The 22,493-nt window shown below is 47.5% G+C and overlaps 1 protein-coding gene across 1 annotated transcript in view; it reads left to right on the top strand.

Moving 5' to 3' along the window:
• Positions 1–407: 407 nt before the first annotated feature.
• The window catches only part of LOC139761717 (uncharacterized), a 256,164-nt gene continuing 234,078 nt past the window's right edge, over positions 408–22,493 (top strand). Inside the window, exon 1 of the mRNA XM_071686102.1 lies at positions 408–1,251. Within this exon, the coding sequence (XP_071542203.1) occupies positions 1,166–1,251 (86 nt within the window). The 5' untranslated portion in view covers positions 408–1,165. The remainder of the gene's footprint in view (positions 1,252–22,493) is intronic.

The raw sequence follows: 22,493 nt of genomic DNA, 5'->3' as shown, positions 1-22,493 counted from the left end.
GTGTATGTGTGTGTGTGTGTGTGTGTGTGTGTGTGTGTGCACTAGGATCAGTTATGAACGTGATGTAAGTATGTGCTGGTAAACACGAGGAAAACTTAAACTGGGAAAGCCCTGAGTGCACACGGGATTTCCATGTTTCAGTTTTCCTCGCGGTTATCAGCATGTGTGTGTGTGTGTGTGTGTGTGTGTGTGTGTGTGTGTGTGTGTGTGTGTGTGCCATATATCATACCTGCAGTAAATACCTGTATGCTGGCGTCGTGTCTTCTGGCTGACAGGACGCATGTGAAAGGTGGTCACGTTTTGGCAGGAAGAGAGAGAGAGAGAGAGAGAGAGAGAGAGAGAGAGAGTGCGCGGCGCCCCCGCCCTCTCGCTGACGTAATGGTGTTGGGTCTGTGGTGTCAGTCGGACCCCGGGTGTTGACGGGGAAGGATGTGTTGCTCTGGCCTCTGACGTCCCCAGCACGTGGCTCGCTCCTCCTCACCTCCGCTACACAGCGCTCGTGTGTCAGGCAAGATCACACGATTTGCTTAACTACTTCCGTCGCTTTAATCCTTATGATATGATGGCTTAGCGCCCGCCAGAGAACAAACCCTTTGATGGTTGTACCCTCTGAACTACCTGGCCCAACTGGGCTAAATTTCGACTCGTAGAGAGAATTGTGAATTTTTTTTTTTTCTTTCCAAAGTGCAGACATATTTTTTTTTGATCCATTACTGAGGTATGTTGATTGTCGATCTGTCACCCATGTGTTGGACGGTAAATGGACCCTTGGCAACGACCGTGAACTCGTTTCTGTAGTGACGCGAATCGTTTTTTCCGTCAGGATTGGAAAGAAAATATTCATTTCAAAGTGAAAGGTGGAAGATAGAAACGTTTCCTTAAGCCACACAGTTCCAGAGTCACGTGCGAAATCAATTCTAGACGGGAGAGAAGACCTTTGGGCCGACCGTTCACCATGACGAGTGTTTGAGGGACGAGTCAGTAGATCTGGAGCAGTAAGAGGACAAGCCATCGTCGGACCTTGGACCAAGTGGTGGGTGTTGGAGCACGAGGAGGAGGAGGAGGAGGAGGAATATCCTCAGTGTTGCCAACAAGACCACAGACGTCCCACCTTAGTGGAGCGGTGAGGAACGGGGTTACCAGCTGAGCTAGGTGGTGCGTGAGGATGGCTTCCCCTGCAGGAGGAGCAGCCAGGTGGCTGGTGGTGGCGGTGATGGTGGGAGGCGCCTTCACGACTCTCCAGCCGGGAATGTAAGTACCGACCTCTGTCTGGCTCCATTGTGGCACCAGGTGCTGCAGGAGGCACCAACACTGTGGCACCAGGTGCTGCAGGAGGCACCAACACTGTGGCACCAGGTGCTGCAGGAGGCACCAACACTGTGGCACCAGGTGCTGCAGGAGGCACCAACACAATACCAGACATTGTAGGATGTATTTATACAACATAAACCAGATGTGGTTTTGGTACTATTCAATACAGTATACATTTTGTAACAAAAGATGAAGATTACTACAGCGTCCCACACAGTGGTTTACCTCTGTATCGTTGGCTGGTTACAGTAATGTGATACAGAAACAAGATACAGTTGTATCATAGTCCTCAGTGTTTCTCGTCACAGACATGACCTTTTCAAATGCCCATCAGTGGTGTGTTCATTTCCGTTACGCCACTGGTGAGGTTGGAGGTTTCTCTTTCCAGTGTGAACCACTGGTGAGGTTGGAGGTTTCTCTTTCCAGTGTGAACCATTGGTGAGGTTGGAGGTTTCTCTTTACAGTGTGAACCATTGGTGAGGTTGGAGGTTTCTCTTTCCATTGTGAACCAGTGGTGAGGTTGTAGGTTTCCAGTGTGAACTAGTGGTGAGGTTTGAGGTTTTCCTCCAGTGTGAACCAGTGGGGAGGTTGAAGGTTCACCTCCAGTGTGAACCAGAGATGAGGTTGGAGGTTCACCTCCAGTGTGAACCAGAGATGAGGTTAGAGGTTCACCTCCAGTGTGAACCAGTGGTGAGGTTGGAGGTTCGCCTCCAGTGTGAACCAGTGGTGAAGTTGTAGGTTCAGCTTTAATGTGAACCACTGATATGAACCCAGTGGTTCATCCCTCGCCGGGTGCCACGCATTTCAATGATTTTCTTTTGTTTTTCGTTTTTGTTTCGCTATTCTTTTACCTGTTATACGATACGTGGGATTTTTGACGTACCCATATTCTTTTTTTTTTTTGAGCTTTCACCGGCAGTGGTGTTCGCTACAGAGATAGTGGGGGGCCTGTTAGGCAAATAGAAAATGCCGATCGGGCCTGGGGGGGGGGGGGGCTTTGTAGAAATATCTACGTGTAGAATCACGGTAGACAAAAAAAGATATCTTAGTACATAAAAGGAATTTGATTACATCTCTACATTTTATATATCGTAATTCTGAGTTATCAGAGTATTTTTACCCGATATTTAACAATAACCACGTAGTCTCTTTCGTTCAGTAAATTTTTACTTATTTTTCTTCTCTCTCTCTCTCTCTCTCTCTCTCTCTCTCTCTCTCTCTCTCTCTCTCTCTCTCTCTCTCTCTCTCGGGCTGGAGGAGAGATATGTGCGGGTCGTGCAGTCGGTACTGTTGCTCTGTGGTATATGTATATAACTGTATGTGTGTTTATATAGATATATACCTATATTGTTTTATTCAGCCTGGCTTTCTGTGTGTTTTTATCTATTTATGTATCTCTCTGTTTGTCTGTATGTATATCCAATTGTGTATCTATCTTTCTATCTTTCTAATTTTCCAAAAGAAGGAACAGAGGGGGCCAGGTGAGGATATTCCAAAAAAGGCCCAGTCCTCTGTTCTTAACGCTACCTCGCTAACGCGGGAAATGGCGAATAGTTTGAAAAAAAAAAAAATATATATATATGTATATATATATATATATATATATATATATATATATATATATATATATATATATATATATATATATATCATATACAAACCTCCAACATCCAGGATCGAACCCGGGACCCCTGTGCAAGAAGCAGGAATGCTAACCGCTAGGCTATATATATATATATATATATATATATATATATATATATATATATATATATATATATATATATATATTATCCCTGGGGATAGGGGAGAAAGAATACTTCCCACGTATTCCCTGCGTGTCTTAAAAGAAGGAACAGAGAAGAGGTCCAGGTGAGGATATTCCCTCAAAGGCCCAGTCCTCTGTTCTTAACGCTACCTCGCTATCGCGGGAAATAGCGAATAGTATGAAAAAAAAAAAAAAAAAAAAAAAATATATATATATATATATATATATATATATATATATATATATATATACATAATGTGTGTTACCGTATTCCACCTGCTCGAGGTTACACTGCAAATGAAAAGTCGCCTTTGGCGAGGTTCTATCATTAGAACAGACTAGTCAAAGACCTCACTCCAAATGAGTCTTTATATTTTCATGTGGGAGGCTCCAGTCACAGACAAGAGTCCGCATCAAGGCCGGACCGTAAATGAAAAATGAAAAGGGTTAATGAGAGAGAGAGAGAGAGAGAGAGAGAGAGGGGGGGGGGGGGGAAGTGATGAAGAATTTTGGAGGCCGTGAAAAACCTGTCTTTGAAGACGTGCCAGGTCATAGTTACTGGGAAAGACATGAAAGGACAGAAAGCTCCAAAGCTTGGAGATGTAGGGAAAGGAACAGGTATTATGCGCCCCACCCTTGACCAGTCCACGGGCCTCACAGCAATCCTGTGACACAGCAGCTTGTTAAGTATTACGTGGCTTAGCTAATGATGAGGGCACACATAAGCAGCCAGCTTTTGGGAGCACAAACCAGAGCAATACCTGTAGAAGAGGGAAAAAGAACCAACATTACGGCGTAAGGCAAAATGGGGCGTCACGGCTTTGCAGTTAGCCCGCGAGAGTCATTGCGTCAGGCAGCTTTCGACTCAACTTTGTCTAATAAAGCTGCAAATCCAGTATGTGAGAGCAGTAATCCATACAAGGACGGATCAGTCCTTTGTGTAAACGGAGCAATTATTCGGGAGAAAAGAAATTTCGACATCCAAACACAGGACTTCCAGTTTCTTAGCGACTGTTTCCCTAATGTAAGGTTTCCAAGATAGAGCAGATGTTACGGTAATACCAAGTGTGTTCGTTGTGCCAATTGTTAGAATTAGAGACCCATCAAAAGAGAGAGGAAAGTTATGAGGAAGCTTCGGGAAAGAGAAATGGATAGAAAGTGGGTATCTGAGACATGAAACTGAACCAGATTTCGTCTACCCCATTGAGAAATCCTGCCCGAGCCCACACTCCCCTGCTACTGGAGGTAGCTGTTCTCTGAACCATCAGTTCCACATACTGCTCTTAACTCTAACCCAGACTGCAACTTTGCACGTTCTTTACCGTATCTCTCCCGTTCTCCGACCTTACTGTCTGTCTGTCCTCGACAGTGTCTACCCTATGATCAATACGTCACCTCACATAGCAGCCATGTGCTCCTCCAAACCCGCGCTCTGGACTGATCGTGCCGCTATCTCTTGGGTTTAGTCGGGTTCACGACTCGGGCTGGTCTCCGGCTTTGGGTCGTCTCTCTGTGACCGCCCTGGGCCGCAAGCGGCAGCTCAGGTGTTGTATTTTTAGGTAACACCAAGACCGGAAGGGTGCCGTGTGGGATTACGTTTTCGAACACGTATCTTCCACGCCAGAAATTGAGACGTAGGCATTCTACAGAATGCTAGTAGGGATCCTGGGGGTACACACACACACACACACACTCACACACACACACACACACACAGTAAACACCAGTACAAAATGGTTTCTACCCACACATCACACAGGAGAAATCGTAATTAAGGGTGAACCTTTTCAAATGAAGCAATCAGACTCGCCGAAAGAGGTGGTTCGCCCGTACTGCAGCGGTGAATCGCGACACAAAAGTTCCCTCGCTGCTGATTGGGGATGAGTTATCGTACGTGATTGTAAAGCTGTCGTACCCGAGATGAGCTAATCATCGTACTTCAAAGGGTTCCGTCGCTCCGACGAAGCCACGATCGCTGTTGTGTTTAGCCTCTTCCGTCACCATTTGTTGAACCGTGGCCGAGGGAAGGGGCCATCCTCTGGCGACCTCCTTCTTTAAGAGAGGCTGGCAATAATTTCCTCCATTGTATTGCCCGTCGCTTTCCCTCGACGGGCTCCTCCTCCTCCTCGTAGACACAATGTGTCGTGTGGCCAATGTTGTCGAGGGCTGATGACGGGAGGGAGGTGTTAGGCCTAGAGATAGGAGGTGGAGGAGGAGGAGGTGGGGCGCCTGCCAAGAGGGACTGTGGAAGGGGCTAGGTAGGTAGTCCGTTTGGTTGTCTGGTGTAGCCACTTCGATGGTGGGAGGTGCTTATGGTGGTCTGAGCACAAGGGAAACTGGATCCCGCTTCCAGAGCTTCTCTGATGCCGGTAGACACCCTCTTCTCAAGATCACACACACACACACACACACACACACACACACACACACAGAGGTACCCCGGTACGACCAGACTTACCCATGGTTGTGGTCGCACGACCAAAACCACCCGCACACTTCCACCGACCGGATACCCGTACTCGCAAAATAGATTTACAGCTCCTGAGGTGAGAGCCTCTCTCTCTCTCTCTCTCTCTCTCTCTCTCTCTCTCTCTCTCTCTCTCTCTCTCTCTCTCTCTCTCTTTCTTCGGCAAACAAGTGTGGTGAAAGGAAGATGTATATATATATATATATATATATATATATATATATATATATATATATATATATATATATATATATATACGTACTTTCCCTTATCCTCTCCTCTTTTTCCACGACCCTTCGGAATCCGCAGAAAAATCCAGTTTTATCTTGCGGTTTGGTGGTAAATTCCTGTGGGAGGGTGAGGGCGACGTGTGGGTGCTGGAGGGGAGCGGGGAGCTGTTTTACCTGGACTGTTGTGTCCAGGGAGAATGTGCTTATGTAAGCCATGTTGTGTACATTGCTCCTCAGTTACCGTGAACTGTAGCCACAGCAAGTACATTCTCACAAAAGTGAAGTATATGTATATATATATATATATATATATATATATATATATATATATATATATATATATATATATATATATATATTTCTTTCATACTATTCGCCATTTCCCGCGTTAGTGAGGTAGCGTTAAGAACAGAGTACTGGACCTTTGAGGGAATATCCTCACCTGGCCCCCTTCTCTGTCCCTTCTTTTGGAAAATTAAAAAAAAAAACCGAGAGGGGAGGATTTCCAACCCCCCGCTCCCTTCCCTTTTAGTCGCCTTCTACGACACGCAGGGAATACGTGGGAAGTATTCTTTCTCCCCTATCCCCAGGGATAATATATATATATATATATATATATATATATATATATATATATATGTGTGTGTGTGTGTGTGTATTGCAAGAGGTCACAGAGGTACGTGTGATCTAGTATTTGCTGATAACCACGAGGTTCACTAAACCCTAAGGTTCAAAACCTTATCGCACCACGAACACAAGAAATGTTTACTCCAGTGTAGTACGTCAATGCCTTTAGCTCGTAACAATTATGAAGCTACAGTGAAGAGATATTTTGGCCTCCATGAGTAGGATATCGCGGCTCTTTGAGTAAGACGACTCAACTCCTTTCAGAACTAACGTTCAGCTACTTTCATCCGACGGGTATTATCATCAAACGACCCCTTGGGTATGATCCATTAGCATTTTAAGCACGACAAATAAACCCTTAACGCACGTCAACTTAACACTCTCGAGTACGATGTCGTTAAACACTTTGGCTTCCCTCACTGCGTGATGCACGATAATCACCATGGATTCCTTCGCTGCTACTCATACTTCTCATGATCTTGCCCCCGACACTTGTGTGTACTGGTGAATGTGCGGTGTACTCCGGTGCTCTCAACACCATTATCACCCTTATCACCTCCCATCGCCCACTCTGATCCGTTACCTTGCGACAGCCAGCCACTTGCACCCAATTGCTGGCTGAAATTCCCTTCAATTTATTTGTTTCGTCCAATGATACCAACATATTGTACATGCACGTTAGAGATAAATGACTTGTAATTCAAAGCTGGCCCTTGTTAGGATCTGTATTCGAGACTGGAGACTTTAACATAAAGGGTATATATATATATATATATATATATATATATATATATATATATATATATATATATATATATATATATGGCCCAAGACTGCGCAACTTCCATTGGCAGGGAAATGTAGACTCCTTTGGAATGTTATGTTCTTTGATGAAGCTGTACTCCCATTGATACAGCCTCGCCAAAGTTGAGCTTTCACTCGCGGGATAACCACCCGCAGGTGGAGTCCGGTAACACCTCAAACCTTTTATAGATGGTTACTTATTATCATGAGTTATTGATATACGTCTGAGGAATATTTCACAGGATTCGTTGTGTGTTGTCAGAGCCCTGACCCTATGGAAAATGAAACACTGTCTCCCATGTTTGCTATTCACTTATAGAAGTCTATTTCGTCTTCTATTGAGGTAGCTGAGAATACATCCATTATAACCACCTTTGGTCATCATTCATTCCATTCCGTCCGTATCTTGAACTGGCCTGTATCCGCGTCACTCCTCCCCTTCCCCAATCCTGCAGGCGCTATCGATCATCACCGCCTTCAGCACTCCAGATCTTCTGGCCACGATGATGTTCACCAGTGGCCCACCTCTTAGGGGCTTCTCCGCTTACTCTTTATGCCCAGCCATACCACCCGTATGGCCAGAGGGTGTTTTCACTCTCTCTCTCTTCCCCACTTCACAAATGGCTACCCATTTTAGGCTGGGCGATGAGGAAAGTTAGCCCTTATCATCGGGTTACGAAAAGAATATTTTAGCGTTTCATGCGAGGTTGTTTGGGATTTAAGCTCAGGCTTGTTTGATATAAAGGCACCAAAGGATTTATAGTTATGGAGATTCGTTATTTTTTTTTTTTCCCAGCCATTCGCTTCCCCAGACGCGCCAGTACTATGGCCAAATTAGCGTACGCTGATTGGAGACGACAGGGCCTGTAGCGTCAGGTAGTGGGTAAACACGCAGCCCCATCGCTAACAAGCGAGAGGCCATGACGGCCACCCCATATACAGTCCTGCTGGTGATCCCAAGCGGTACTACAGTGGCAGCGCGCGTCAGGTTGCCCCCGCCCACTGTGATAACTTACCGGGTGTGCACTACTGCCATACCCACTCAGTGGTACGTTAGGGCTCTCGTGACTTGAAAAAATAATGGTCTCATATGATTTAGTTCAGATCTTGTTACAATATATATATGGACAATCACATGTTTACCAAATGGCGTCTTAGCTTCGTCTCTTCGATGTATGTCAACTGACTCATATATTTCTCTCTTGTGTCTCCCCTGATGATGTGATTATTACACGAAAGTGCACTTGGGAACTTATCGTTTTTCATTTTCCCGGTGGACTCATAGGAATATTTTTTTTTTTTTTTTCCGCTGTCTCCCGCGTTTGCGAGGTAGCGCAAGGAAACAGACGAAAGAAATGGCCCAACCCCCCCCCCCCCATACACATGTATATACTTATGTCCACACACGCAACTATACATACCTACACAGCTTTCCATGGTTTACCCCAGACGCTTCACATGCCCTGATTCAATCCACTGACAGCACGTCAACCCCGGTATACCACATCGCTCCAATTCACTCTATTCCTTGCCCTCCTTTCACCCTCCTGCATGTTCAGGCCCCGATCACACAAAATCTTTTTCACTCCATCTTTCCACCTCCAATTTGGTCTCCCTCTTCTCCTCGTTCCCTCCACCTTTCCTCACTCATTCTCTCCATGTGCCCAAACCATTTCAAAACACCCTCTTCTGCTCTCTCAACCACACTCTTTTTATTTCCACACATCTCTCTTACCCTTACGTTACTTACTCGATCAAACCACCTCACACCACACATTGTCCTCAAACATCTCATTTCCATCACATCCATCCTCCTGCGCACAACTCTATCCATAGCCCACGCCTCGCAACCATACAACATTGTTGGAACCACTATTCCTTCAAACATACCCATTTTTGCTTTCCGAGATAATGTTCTCGACTTCCACACATTCTTCACTGATTGGTTCTCAGTGAATGTAGGTTTGCGGCAGGGGTGTGTGATGTCTCCATGGTTGTTTAATTTGTTTATGGATGGGGTTGTTAGGGAGGTAAATGCAAGAGTTTTGGAAAGAGGGGCAAGTATGAAGTCTGTTGGGGATGAGAGAGCTTGGGAAGTGAGTCAGTTGTTGTTCGCTGATGATACAGCGCTGGTGGCTGATTCATGTGAGAAACTGCAGAAGCTGGTGACTGAGTTTGGTAAAGTGTGTGAAAGAAGAAAGTTAAGAGTAAATGTGAATAAGAGCAAGGTTATTAGGTACAGTAGGGTTGAGGGTCAAGTCAACTGGGAGGTGAGTTTGAATGGAGAAAAACTGGAGGAAGTGAAGTGTTTTAGATATCTGGGAGTGGATCTGGCAGCGGATGGAACCATGGAAGCGGAAGTGGATCATAGGGTGGGGGAGGGGGCGAAAATTCTGGGAGCCTTGAAGAATGTGAAGGAATATATATATATATATATATATATATATATATATATATATATATATATATATATATATATATATATATATATATATATATATATATATTGAAAACCCAGTGTATGGATAACATATCACGTGAAAAGACAGGGACATAGAAAGAAAATTTGCGAGATCTCTGGTACATTACATCGTCAGATAGTAAGTACTGAATTATTTGTTCAGCTCCATGGGTAACAACAGTCTCGACCATTCAGGGACCTTCAATGTCAAAAGACCCTTGACCTGTGGAAGACTCGTTGTAGCCAGGGCTGGCCCTGGTGAGCGTGTACCAGTCGGTGTGTGTGTGTGACACGAAGCTACGTAACTTCTGACCCTTCCTGAGGATATATATGTATACAATCTCACCCCACACATAACCCAGCCAGTCCAATATACCTCGTGTGCCTCGACCCGTCAATACCCTTGGTTTAATCCTCTGAGTAAGATGACGTGCAGACACACAGCGGAGAAAGAGATAGAGATAAGACGTCGCTTGGGTTGACCTGTGCAAAAAAATTAGTCGTTTCTCTTTTTCTAGCCTGACGTAGGATTGGGGACTCCAGCCAGACTCCGGTCCTAAGATAGTGGCTAATATGACGCGTCGGAGGCCCCCCTTACATGTTTATGGCCATGGGTTCTCTCGTGTCCCCGAGATCTTGGGATGACTGGAGGCGTGAATATGGGGGCTTATGGACATATGAGATGAATAGCTTTACCCTATAAGGCTAGCATAGAGAGAGAGGCGGATAGTGAAGGGGTGATGTTGTATGACACTGTTGTGCGTACAGGAAGGAATGTTAAATGAGTGTGGGATTACCTATGGGAGCGGTTTACGCTGCTGGGTGAGGCCAAGGACGCTCCTTATTGGCAGCCACATCTTCTTCAGGTGGGTCCTCTCCATGCTGTGAGGCTGGAAGGTAGAAATTCATCACTCGGTACTTCGGTGCTGGAGGCTTCTTGTATCACGCTCACCTGAAGAAATTATCACAGGGTCTTCACAACGACCTCTAACACCTTTCCGGTCAGGCTCTGCAGTGACGTGAACTAACGCGACCTCTTCATCTTGATCAAACTCCGTTTGGTGGACGAGAATGGTTCAGATCACATTTGCTGCACTCGCACATCTCACCACCTATAGAGAATGGCAATGCAAGGGGTTAGAGATAAGGTGTGTAGGTGTCAGCACCAGTTGCCCTGCGAGGGAATCGTGGACAAGATCATAAACGTCGCGGATACGCGATTCAGTCCTATCCAAAGGGGTTGTACGAGCGGGTGGATGTAGGGAGCCTTTCTGAGGCCTTAATGAACCCGGGATTACCGTCGCCTCTTTCGGTGGCCGCCAGGCATGAGGAGTGAGTGAGGGAGGGGGCTTGCCTGGTGACGCCAGGACCCTCTCAGTTCGTGTACAGAGGACGTGGGGGCCACACACCCTCGGGTGGCCACCTCCCGCGCGAAGTCATTGTTTCTTTCGGTCGCCTAATGGTACTAGGAGACGTGTGACGGTATCAAATGAAATCTCATTTTCACTGTTGATTGTAGATGTTGATAGATATACATAGGTATATATATAGAGACGCGCTGAATAGGTCTCTTCTGCTTTGTGTGTATATATATATATATATATATATATATATATATATATATATATATATATATATATATATATATATATATACACGAAAGGTGATTCTTTGGTTCCCTACCATGATCCATCCACACATCTACCATTTTCCATCTCGTAATACCAGAGAAACAAGATCCATGGGTCCCCTATAACCAGAATTCGAAATGTAAATATGCATCACCATAAAAATGGCAGAAAAATTCTGTGTTTTTTGAAAGATTAATCAAATAAGAGAGAGACATTTATGCGATTATGATGATTTATCAGATAATTTAGTTAAGCTCCACCGACTGGAAAAAAAAAATAACAGTATTCATTGAAAAACTAAACATTTTCCACAACTGTAGATTTAGTTGATGGCTGAACGAACGAACTGTGGCAAGAATCATGCCCCTTCTATGGCTGTAGTCGATCATTTAAGTACGTCTAGAAAAGTAAGAGAGGACTTTAACGTGTAAGTACGATGGTGTTTCTCATAACGATGATGTGTTCTCTCTCTCCCTCATAATCCAAGACGGTGATCCCTCCTCATTAAGTCTCAAACTAAGTTACGTTTCCTAGCCTTATTGCCTCTCACGCTCCCTCACTGTCTCACGGTCTTGCTCAAACTCCTTCACCACCTCACAGTCTCCCTTTCCCTCACAGTCTCCCTCTCCCTCATAGTCTCCCTCACCCTCACAGTCTCCCACACCGCCTCACAGTCTCCCTCACACCATGAGGCAGCACCACTCACAGGACACTGTGTCACTAGAATGCATTAACCCCAACACCAGAATATCGAGCCCGACCCCTCGCGTTCCCCCAACTCCCGTAGACGATGATTCCTTACGAGGGTCTCGTGTGGCTCTCGCCGTCGTGTTTTGACCCTAAGGAAGGAAGGAGGAGGAGGAGGAGGAAGAATGGGGAAAGATGAGGCGGAGAAACAGAGGAAAGGGAAGAAAAGGTGTAGATTGCTTCTGTCTGTCACCTAAGACTATATGAATCTGCCTTTGATTTGTCTTCCATGTTGTCTATGACTGTCTCTTATCACTTGCATCGCAGCCGTGACCACACAGTCAGCTCCACTACACTGCCAGCACAAGTCCTGACATCATTCGCAGTGTCCCTACGGAGCCCTCTCCCCCCCCTCCATGTGACGTCACTCAAGCAATTACTGTCAATTAAGTCAATTTATGACGTCAGGTCTACAATTTGTCTACCCTGTTTCCTGTTTTTGCTCGTTTTTTCGTCCTGTCCGTAACTGTTATTTTTGTAGCCTTAGAAACACGTTGCGGCCGAGGCAAATACAGGGAGACGTAGTTTCCAAGATGGTCCGCTGGTTATATGGGCCATAGGCCTATCGACTGCTAAGGGTCGTTAGGGCCGTCAACGTCAAGTTATAACCACCAAACGAAAGAAAAAAATAAGAAAAGGATTGAGCACCTTTTCCATTGTGTTTCAGATGATTCTAAGACCATTACACAATCTACCTTATCGTACGGCCTTTGCTTCATGTAAGGTCGGCTGGTTTTTTTTCTTTTTCTTTTTAGAGGGGGGCGTAGGCCTATCGACTTCCAAGGTCATTACGACTGTCAGCTCAAGTGGTAGACCAACATTGGAAAAAAAAAATGACGACTGAACACTTTCACTCGCTTAAGATAATTCTAAAGCCATACACACACTCACTCACTCACTCTTGTATATGTTATGGTCCTTGTCTCCAGGTAAGGTTCTTAGGCCATCTTGTTCATCAGTAGTGTGTACCTGACCCAAGTGTATATCAGGCCAGAATGATACCTCATGTCTTCAATATAATAGTTCCTCCGGCTTGTATGAAGGTGATGGTAATCCAAGTATGGTGTGTCCCTTTGCACGTTGTCTGTATTATTTGAATGTCTTTTATAAAACTTAGAACGTATTGGTAACATATTACACCCAGAAACCCATTTTTCCTTTCGATGAGGTGGTTCATGAGACAAAAGGTACTCTGACCTTAGTGTAAGTGTGAGATGTGTACACCAGACTATAGATAGCACAGGTCTGACTGAGTGGGTATGGTTACGTTGGGAATATGTGTCAGAGGAGGAGGGAACGAGAGGGAGACCAAATTGGAGATGGAAAGATGGAGTGAAAAAGATTTTGAGTGATCGGGGCCTGAACAAGCACGAGGGTGAAAGGCGTGCAAGGAATAGAGTGAATTGGAACGATGTGGTATACCGGGGGTCGACGTGCTGTCAATGGATTGAACCAGGGCATGTGAAGCCTCTGGTGTAAACCATGGAAAGGTCTGTGGGGCCTGGATGTGGAAAGGGAGCTGTGGTTTCGGTGCATTATACATGACAGCTAGAGACTGATTGTAAACTCTCTCATGATAGCTGAAGTATTCATCTATCTTTTCAGATAATTTGTTAGTTATATTAGTCCACCTGGAATGAAAGATTGATAAGATAGAATTCTTATCACTGCATTCATCTGTAAGCAAAGATATGAAAGCAGTAGAATTTAAGATTAAGATAATCGTGGAATCTCGATTCCAGTTGTAATTCATCCACCAAGAAACCCGGAGGAATTTAAGATTATAAAGAAATCGTGAAATCCCAATCCCAGTTGTAATCCATCTCGGGAGATTTCAGCCCAACGAACGTAAGGTGGATTTACGTAATAGTCGTCACTGTGTAGCAGAAGCTACCGGAGCAACACAAGCGAATGCGTCTGGAAAATGGAAACCCTTTCGGCTGTGGGAGTCGAGGTATGTCGTCCTTGCCCAGCTGATAACAGAATGAACCACACGGGCACAAATAATTTACGTAGGGTTAACTCAGATCCTGTAGACTTAGTACGTAGTATCATCATCAGAGGATCATCTTTAGTACATTGTGCGGTCATTACATTGTGCTCTCCTGATGATAGCGTAGCATAAACACAGACATACACGGACGCTTAAATACCTCACTAGACCTCACTGTGCGACACCCGAAGGGTGACCCTAACAAACTTCCTAAGCCTGTGCATACCAAGTCGACCCATGCGCATTTGGGTGGAGCCTGTATGCTACGTCATTGGCCCCATATAAAAGAAAACGTGCAGGTACAGGGTTAACGAAAACGTAGATTCATCTACACTTTGCTCACACTTTCTCTACCTTCCGTCATAGTATCCATACCTCTCATCACAGTATCCATACCTTCCCTCACAGTATCCATACCTCTCCTCACAGTATCCATACCTCTCCTCACAGTATCCATACCCTCTCTCACTGTATCCATACCTCTCCTCACAGTATCCATACCTCTCCTCACAGTATCCATGCCTTCCCTCACAGTATCCACACCTCTCCTCACTATATCCATACCTTCCCTCACAGTATCCATACCTTCCCTCAGAGTATCCATACCTCTCCTCACAGTATCCATACCTTCCCTTACAGTATCCATACCTTCCCTCACAGTATCCATACCTTCTCTCACTGTATCCGTACCTCCCCTCACAGTATCCATACCTTCCCTCACAGTATCCATACCTTCTCTCACTGTATCCGTACCTCCCCTCACAGTATCCATACCTTCCCTCACAGTATCCATACCTTCCCTCACAGTATCCACACCTCTCCTCACTGTATCCATACCTCTCCTCACAGTATCCATACCTTCCCTCACAGTATCCATACCTCTCCTCACAGTATCCATACCTCTCCTCACAGTATCCATACCTTCCCTCACAGTATCCATACCTTCCCTCACAGTATCCACACCTCTCCTCACTATATCCATACCTTCCCTCACTGTATCCATACCTTCCCTCACAGTATCCATACCTTCCCTCACAGTATCCATACCTTCTCTCACTGTATCCGTACCTCCCCTCACAGTATCCATACCTTCCCTTACAGTATCCATACCTTCCCTCACAGTATCCATACCTTCTCTCACTGTATCCACACCTCCCCTCACAGTATCCATACCCTCCCTCACAGTATCCATACCCTCCCTCACAGTATCCACACCTCTCCTCACTATATCCATACCTTCCCTCACAGTTTCCTTGCAACCGAAGGTTTAGGGCCGCGTGACGTCACAAGGCAGCTTGCGCGGCCGGATCCGTTTTTTAGAGTCAGAGTGAGTTGACCTAGTACATATATAGGCTGACTACATATGCACTCTAAAACTTCCACGAGATGCATAACAATAAGAGAGAAATTCAACAGTTTCTGGCTCGGCTCCGGACACGCTCTCTCTGAACTAAGGGGTTAAATCAAAGTCTCGTAACAGCCGTAGTTTCTTTCAGCCAAAGGAAAACAAACCAGTGGGAAGGACGCAGAGGAGGCTGACAGCAAATTCATAATCTTATACGGAGATCAGAAAAGAAAAACAGAAGAGTTGGTAGTGAGAAAGAAGACAATCCTTTTCGGCACAAATGGACACAGTCTCCCATCCTGTAGTGACGTATAGTGTCCTGCCCCAGAGTGCAGGATGGACACAGCCTCCCATCCTGTAGTGACGTATAGTGTCCTGCCCCAGAGTGCAGGATGGACACAGTCTCCCATCCTGTAGTGACGTATAGTGTCCTGCCCCAGAGTGCAGGATGGACACAGTCTCCCATCCTGTAGTGACGTATAGTGTCCTGCCCCAGAGTGCAGGATGGACACAGTCTCCCATCCTGTAGTGACGTATAGTGTCCTGCCCCAGAGTGCAGGATGGACACAGTCTCCCATCCTGTAGTGACGTATAGTGTCCTGCCCCAGAGTGCAGGATGGACACAGTCTCCCATCCTGTAGTGACGTATAGTGTCCTGCCCCAGAGTGCAGGATGGACACAGTCTCCCATCCTGTAGTGACGTATAGTGTCCTGCCCCAGAGTGCAGGATGGACACAGTCTCCCATCCTGTAGTGACGTATAGTGTCCTGCCCCAGAGTGCAGGATGGACACAGTCTCCCATCCTGTAGTGACGTATAGTGTCCTGCCCCAGAGTGCAGGATGGACACAGTCTCCCATCCTGTAGTGACGTATAGTGTCCTGCCCCAGAGTGCAGGATGGACACAGTCTCCCATCCTGTAGTGACGTATAGTGTCCTGCCCCAGAGTGCAGGATGGACACAGTCTCCCATCCTGTAGTGACGTATAGTGTCCTGCCCCAGAGTGCAGGATGGACACAGTCTCCCATCCTGTAGTGACGTATAGTGTCCTGCCCCAGAGTGCAGGATGGACACAGTCTCCCATCCTGTAGTGACGTATAGTGTCCTGCCCCAGAGTGCAGGATGGACACAGTCTCCCATCCTGTAGTGACGTATAGTGTCCTGCCCCAGAGTGCAGGATGGACACAGTCTCCCATCCTGTAGTGACGTATAGTGTCCTGCCCCAGAGTGCAGGATGGACACAGTCTCCCATCCTGTAGTGACGTATAGTGTCCTGCCCCAGAGTGCAGGATGGACACAGTCTCCCATCCTGTAGTGACGTATAGTGTCCTGCCCCAGAGTGCAGGATGGACACAGTCTCCCATCCTGTAGTGACGTATAGTGTCCTGCCCCAGAGTGCAGGATGGACACAGTCTCCCATCCTGTAGTGACGTATAGTGTCCTGCCCCAGAGTGCAGGATGGACACAGTCTCCCATCCTGTAGTGACGTATAGTGTCCTGCCCCAGAGTGCAGGATGGACACAGTCTCCCATCCTGTAGTGACGTATAGTGTCCTGCCCCAGAGTGCAGGATGGACACAGTCTCCCATCCTGTAGTGACGTATAGTGTCCTGCCCCAGAGTGCAGGATGGACACAGTCTCCCATCCTGTAGTGACGTATAGTGTCCTGCCCCAGAGTGCAGGATGGACACAGTCTCCCATCCTGTAGTGACGTATAGTGTCCTGCCCCAGAGTGCAGGATGGACACAGTCTCCCATCCTGTAGTGACGTATAGTGTCCTGCCCCAGAGTGCAGGATGGACACAGTCTCCCATCCTGTAGTGACGTATAGTGTCCTGCCCCAGAGTGCAGGATGGACACAGTCTCCCATCCTGTAGTGACGTATAGTGTCCTGCCCCAGAGTGCAGGATGGACACAGTCTCCCATCCTGTAGTGACGTATAGTGTCCTGCCCCAGAGTGCAGGATGGACACAGTCTCCCATCCTGTAGTGACGTATAGTGTCCTGCCCCAGAGTGCAGGATGGACACAGTCTCCCATCCTGTAGTGACGTATAGTGTCCTGCCCCAGAGTGCAGGATGGACACAGTCTCCCATCCTGTAGTGACGTATAGTGTCCTGCCCCAGAGTGCAGGATGGACACAGTCTCCCATCCTGTAGTGACGTATAGTGTCCTGCCCCAGAGTGCAGGATGGACACAGTCTCCCATCCTGTAGTGACGTATAGTGTCCTGCCCCAGAGTGCAGGATGGACACAGTCTCCCATCCTGTAGTGACGTATAGTGTCCTGCCCCAGAGTGCAGGATGGACACAGTCTCCCATCCTGTAGTGACGTATAGTGTCCTGCCCCAGAGTGCAGGATGGACACAGTCTCCCATCCTGTAGTGACGTATAGTGTCCTGCCCCAGAGTGCAGGATGGACACAGTCTCCCATCCTGTAGTGACGTATAGTGTCCTGCCCCAGAGTGCAGGATGGACACAGTCTCCCATCCTGTAGTGACGTATAGTGTCCTGCCCCAGAGTGCAGGATGGACACAGTCTCCCATCCTGTAGTGACGTATAGTGTCCTGCCCCAGAGTGCAGGATGGACACAGTCTCCCATCCTGTAGTGACGTATAGTGTCCTGCCCCAGAGTGCAGGATGGACACAGTCTCCCATCCTGTAGTGACGTATAGTGTCCTGCCCCAGAGTGCAGGATGGACACAGTCTCCCATCCTGTAGTGACGTATAGTGTCCTGCCCCAGAGTGCAGGATGGACACAGTCTCCCATCCTGTAGTGACGTATAGTGTCCTGCCCCAGAGTGCAGGATGGACACAGTCTCCCATCCTGTAGTGACGTATAGTGTCCTGCCCCAGAGTGCAGGATGGACACAGTCTCCCATCCTGTAGTGACGTATAGTGTCCTGCCCCAGAGTGCAGGATGGACACAGTCTCCCATCCTGTAGTGACGTATAGTGTCCTGCCCCAGAGTGCAGGATGGACACAGTCTCCCATCCTGTAGTGACGTATAGTGTCCTGCCCCAGAGTGCAGGATGGACACAGTCTCCCATCCTGTAGTGACGTATAGTGTCCTGCCCCAGAGTGCAGGATGGACACAGTCTCCCATCCTGTAGTGACGTATAGTGTCCTGCCCCAGAGTGCAGGATGGACACAGTCTCCCATCCTGTAGTGACGTATAGTGTCCTGCCCCAGAGTGCAGGATGGACACAGTCTCCCATCCTGTAGTGACGTATAGTGTCCTGCCCCAGAGTGCAGGATGGACACAGTCTCCCATCCTGTAGTGACGTATAGTGTCCTGCCCCAGAGTGCAGGATGGACACAGTCTCCCATCCTGTAGTGACGTATAGTGTCCTGCCCCAGAGTGCAGGATGGACACAGTCTCCCATCCTGTAGTGACGTATAGTGTCCTGCCCCAGAGTGCAGGATGGACACAGTCTCCCATCCTGTAGTGACGTATAGTGTCCTGCCCCAGAGTGCAGGATGGACACAGTCTCCCATCCTGTAGTGACGTATAGTGTCCTGCCCCAGAGTGCAGGATGGACACAGTCTCCCATCCTGTAGTGACGTATAGTGTCCTGCCCCAGAGTGCAGGATGGACACAGTCTCCCATCCTGTAGTGACGTATAGTGTCCTGCCCCAGAGTGCAGGATGGACACAGTCTCCCATCCTGTAGTGACGTATAGTGTCCTGCCCCAGAGTGCAGGATGGACACAGTCTCCCATCCTGTAGTGACGTATAGTGTCCTGCCCCAGAGTGCAGGATGGACACAGTCTCCCATCCTGTAGTGACGTATAGTGTCCTGCCCCAGAGTGCAGGATGGACACAGTCTCCCATCCTGTAGTGACGTATAGTGTCCTGCCCCAGAGTGCAGGATGGACACAGCCTCCCATCCTGTAGTGACGTATAGTGTCCTGCCCCAGAGTGCAGGATGGACACAGTCTCCCATCCTGTAGTGACGTATAGTGTCCTGCCCCAGAGTGCAGGATGGACACAGTCTCCCATCCTGTAGTGACGTATAGTGTCCTGCCCCAGAGTGCAGGATGGACACAGTCTCCCATCCTGTAGTGACGTATAGTGTCCTGCCCCAGAGTGCAGGATGGACACAGTCTCCCATCCTGTAGTGACGTATAGTGTCCTGCCCCAGAGTGCAGGATGGACACAGTCTCCCATCCTGTAGTGACGTATAGTGTCCTGCCCCAGAGTGCAGGATGGACACAGTCTCCCATCCTGTAGTGACGTATAGTGTCCTGCCCCAGAGTGCAGGATGGACACAGTCTCCCATCCTGTAGTGACGTATAGTGTCCTGCCCCAGAGTGCAGGATGGACACAGTCTCCCATCCTGTAGTGACGTATAGTGTCCTGCCCCAGAGTGCAGGATGGACACAGTCTCCCATCCTGTAGTGACGTATAGTGTCCTGCCCCAGAGTGCAGGATGGACACAGTCTCCCATCCTGTAGTGACGTATAGTGTCCTGCCCCAGAGTGCAGGATGGACACAGTCTCCCATCCTGTAGTGACGTATAGTGTCCTGCCCCAGAGTGCAGGATGGACACAGTCTCCCATCCTGTAGTGACGTATAGTGTCCTGCCCCAGAGTGCAGGATGGACACAGTCTCCCATCCTGTAGTGACGTATAGTGTCCTGCCCCAGAGTGCAGGATGGACACAGTCTCCCATCCTGTAGTGACGTGTAGTGTCCTGCCCCAGAGTGCAGGTTGGACACAGTCTCCCATCCTGTAGTGACGTATAGTGTCCTGCCCCAGACTGCAGGATGGACACAGTCTCCCATCCTGTAGTGACGTATAGTGTCCTGCCCCAGAGTGCAGGATGGACACAGTCTCCCATCCTGTAGTGACGTGTAGTGTCCTGCCCCAGAGTGCAGGATGGACACAGCCTCCCATCCTGCACTGGCCATAATGCTTGTATTCATATCCGTCTTTCTCCTCCTCCTCAACACGTCGTTGGAACGGTCCACTAGTCTTTCCAGCTCTTCCTCTGATGCAGTTCCACCCACACAGCATCATCTGCATACAGGAACTTCCTTTCTGCTCCCTCCTCCTCCCTCCCCTCGCCTCACTGTTGAATAATTACACCACAATCACCCCGCCTCCCTCTCATCTCGCACGAAGCCCCAACCGTAAAAAAAAAAAACCTCTTAATGAGTATGGTGACATCACCACACCCTTGACTCACTCCCGCATTTATGGCCAACTGCTCACTCCTACCACCGTTTCCTGATATGCTCCACTGCAACTCCGAAAAAAACTTCGTTGAACGACGTGTATTAGTTTTATCTGTGCGCACCATACGCATTGTACACTCTCCAGAGCACTTTTCTATTCTCTACGCCTTTTCTGTATTGATACATATTACATACAGCTTCTACAACTGGATTCCGCTGCATTATTATGTATGGATGATGAGATATGTTGTGTTTACACATTCTTGCCTTCATGAACCAAACCCCTCGTACCTCACCAGCAAGGTATTTCACTAATCTTATTTAACACGATCAGGCACGCCCCTAACATACACATTGCCAGTTATGCTAAAAAAAAAAAAAAAAGGTGTAATATTTTTACACTCGTACAATCACTTTTACCCCGAATTGTTTCATATACATTGGAACAACAACTGCCTGTCTGCAGTTAGCGGACACACGAGCGTTTCTTATTTCCAATCATCCATAAACAGTCTCCAGGTGTTCATAGTCCATGACACTATCGCCTCCACTCCTCACCACTAACCTCACCATCCCATCTGCAGTCTTTTGAAGGATTTCCCATCATCCGTAGCTCCGTGCAGAGGACGATTTGTATAATTTAAAGCAATCATTCGTTATTTTTGTATCATTTAAAGCAGTCATTCGTCCTTGATGTTTGTATCATTCGTAACTTACTTATTGAAACAGGACCTGAAATGATGTATCTTTCAATGCTGCCATTCATTCCGTCTGTCCAATACTCGCTAACCCATCATTACTCTTACCTCTCTCACTCACTCCTATCTCCACTCCCTGCCCTCGCTTCCCACCATCCGCTTCCTATCCTTAAGTTTACCTACCGTCCTTATCCACCTCCCTTCTCCATGCCAGCCCTCGCGTCCTCCATCGCCCACCCCTCCTCCTCTCGTCCCTCTCCTCTCAGTGGAGCACCTCAGCAGAACACCCCCTCTACCATAGACGTATAAGGCCTTTATTACCAGCCCCTCAGACTCTGGGTGCCATAAACACGATTGGTTTTGTATGGCTGGTGCAGGGTGTATGGCTGGTGCAGGGTGTATGGCTGGTACAGGGTGTGTGGCTGGTGTAAGGTGTATGGCTGGTACAGGGTGTGTGGCTGGTGTAGGGTGTATGGCTGGTGTAGGGTGTATGGCTGGTGTAGGGTGTATGGCTGGTGTAGGGTGTATGGCTGGTGCAGGGTGTATGGCTGGTGTAGGGTGACTGGTGCAGGGTGTATGGCTGGTGTAGGGTGTATGGCTGGTGCAGGGTGTATGGCTGGTGTAGGGTGTGTGGCTGGTGCAGGGTGTATGGCTGGTACAAGGTGTGTGGCTGGTGTAAGGTGTATGGCTGGTGCAGGGTTTATGGCTGGTGCAGGGTGTATGGCTGGTGCAGGGTGTATGGTTGGTGTAGGGTGTATGGCTGGTGTAAGGTGTTGGTGTCGCCACCCGCTCAGCGGGGACTCCAAGACATAGGTTGATGACGGTAAAGCCCAGGTAAAACGAACACTGGACGTAAAGTACATGGAGAAGTTGAGCATTTTACCACGACTTACGATGCTTGTAAATGTTGAAGACAGGTGAAAACACAAAGTCATATTACATGAAAGAATATAGAGATTGGATATCAGAAGAATAGGATCCACATATGATATCAGAAGAATAGGATCCACATATGATATCAGAAGAATAGGATCCACATATGATATCAGAAGAATAGGATCCACATATGATATCAGAAGAATAGGATCCACAGATGATAAGGCGAAGATACCATAAATTAGGTCAATGTACCTCTTGGTTCTATCCAGTAGCCATTGATGAATTTCCCATCTTCTTTATGATCCAAATGTAAAGTATCATAAAAGATGGGAAGAAGAATTCGTGGGTACAAACTCGCACT

Source organism: Panulirus ornatus, chromosome 41 (assembly GCF_036320965.1).
Source record: "Panulirus ornatus isolate Po-2019 chromosome 41, ASM3632096v1, whole genome shotgun sequence".
Taxonomy (NCBI): domain Eukaryota; kingdom Metazoa; phylum Arthropoda; class Malacostraca; order Decapoda; family Palinuridae; genus Panulirus; species Panulirus ornatus.
The sequence above is the reverse complement of the archived record's forward strand: the minus strand, read 5'-3'. Positions and strand labels throughout refer to the sequence as shown.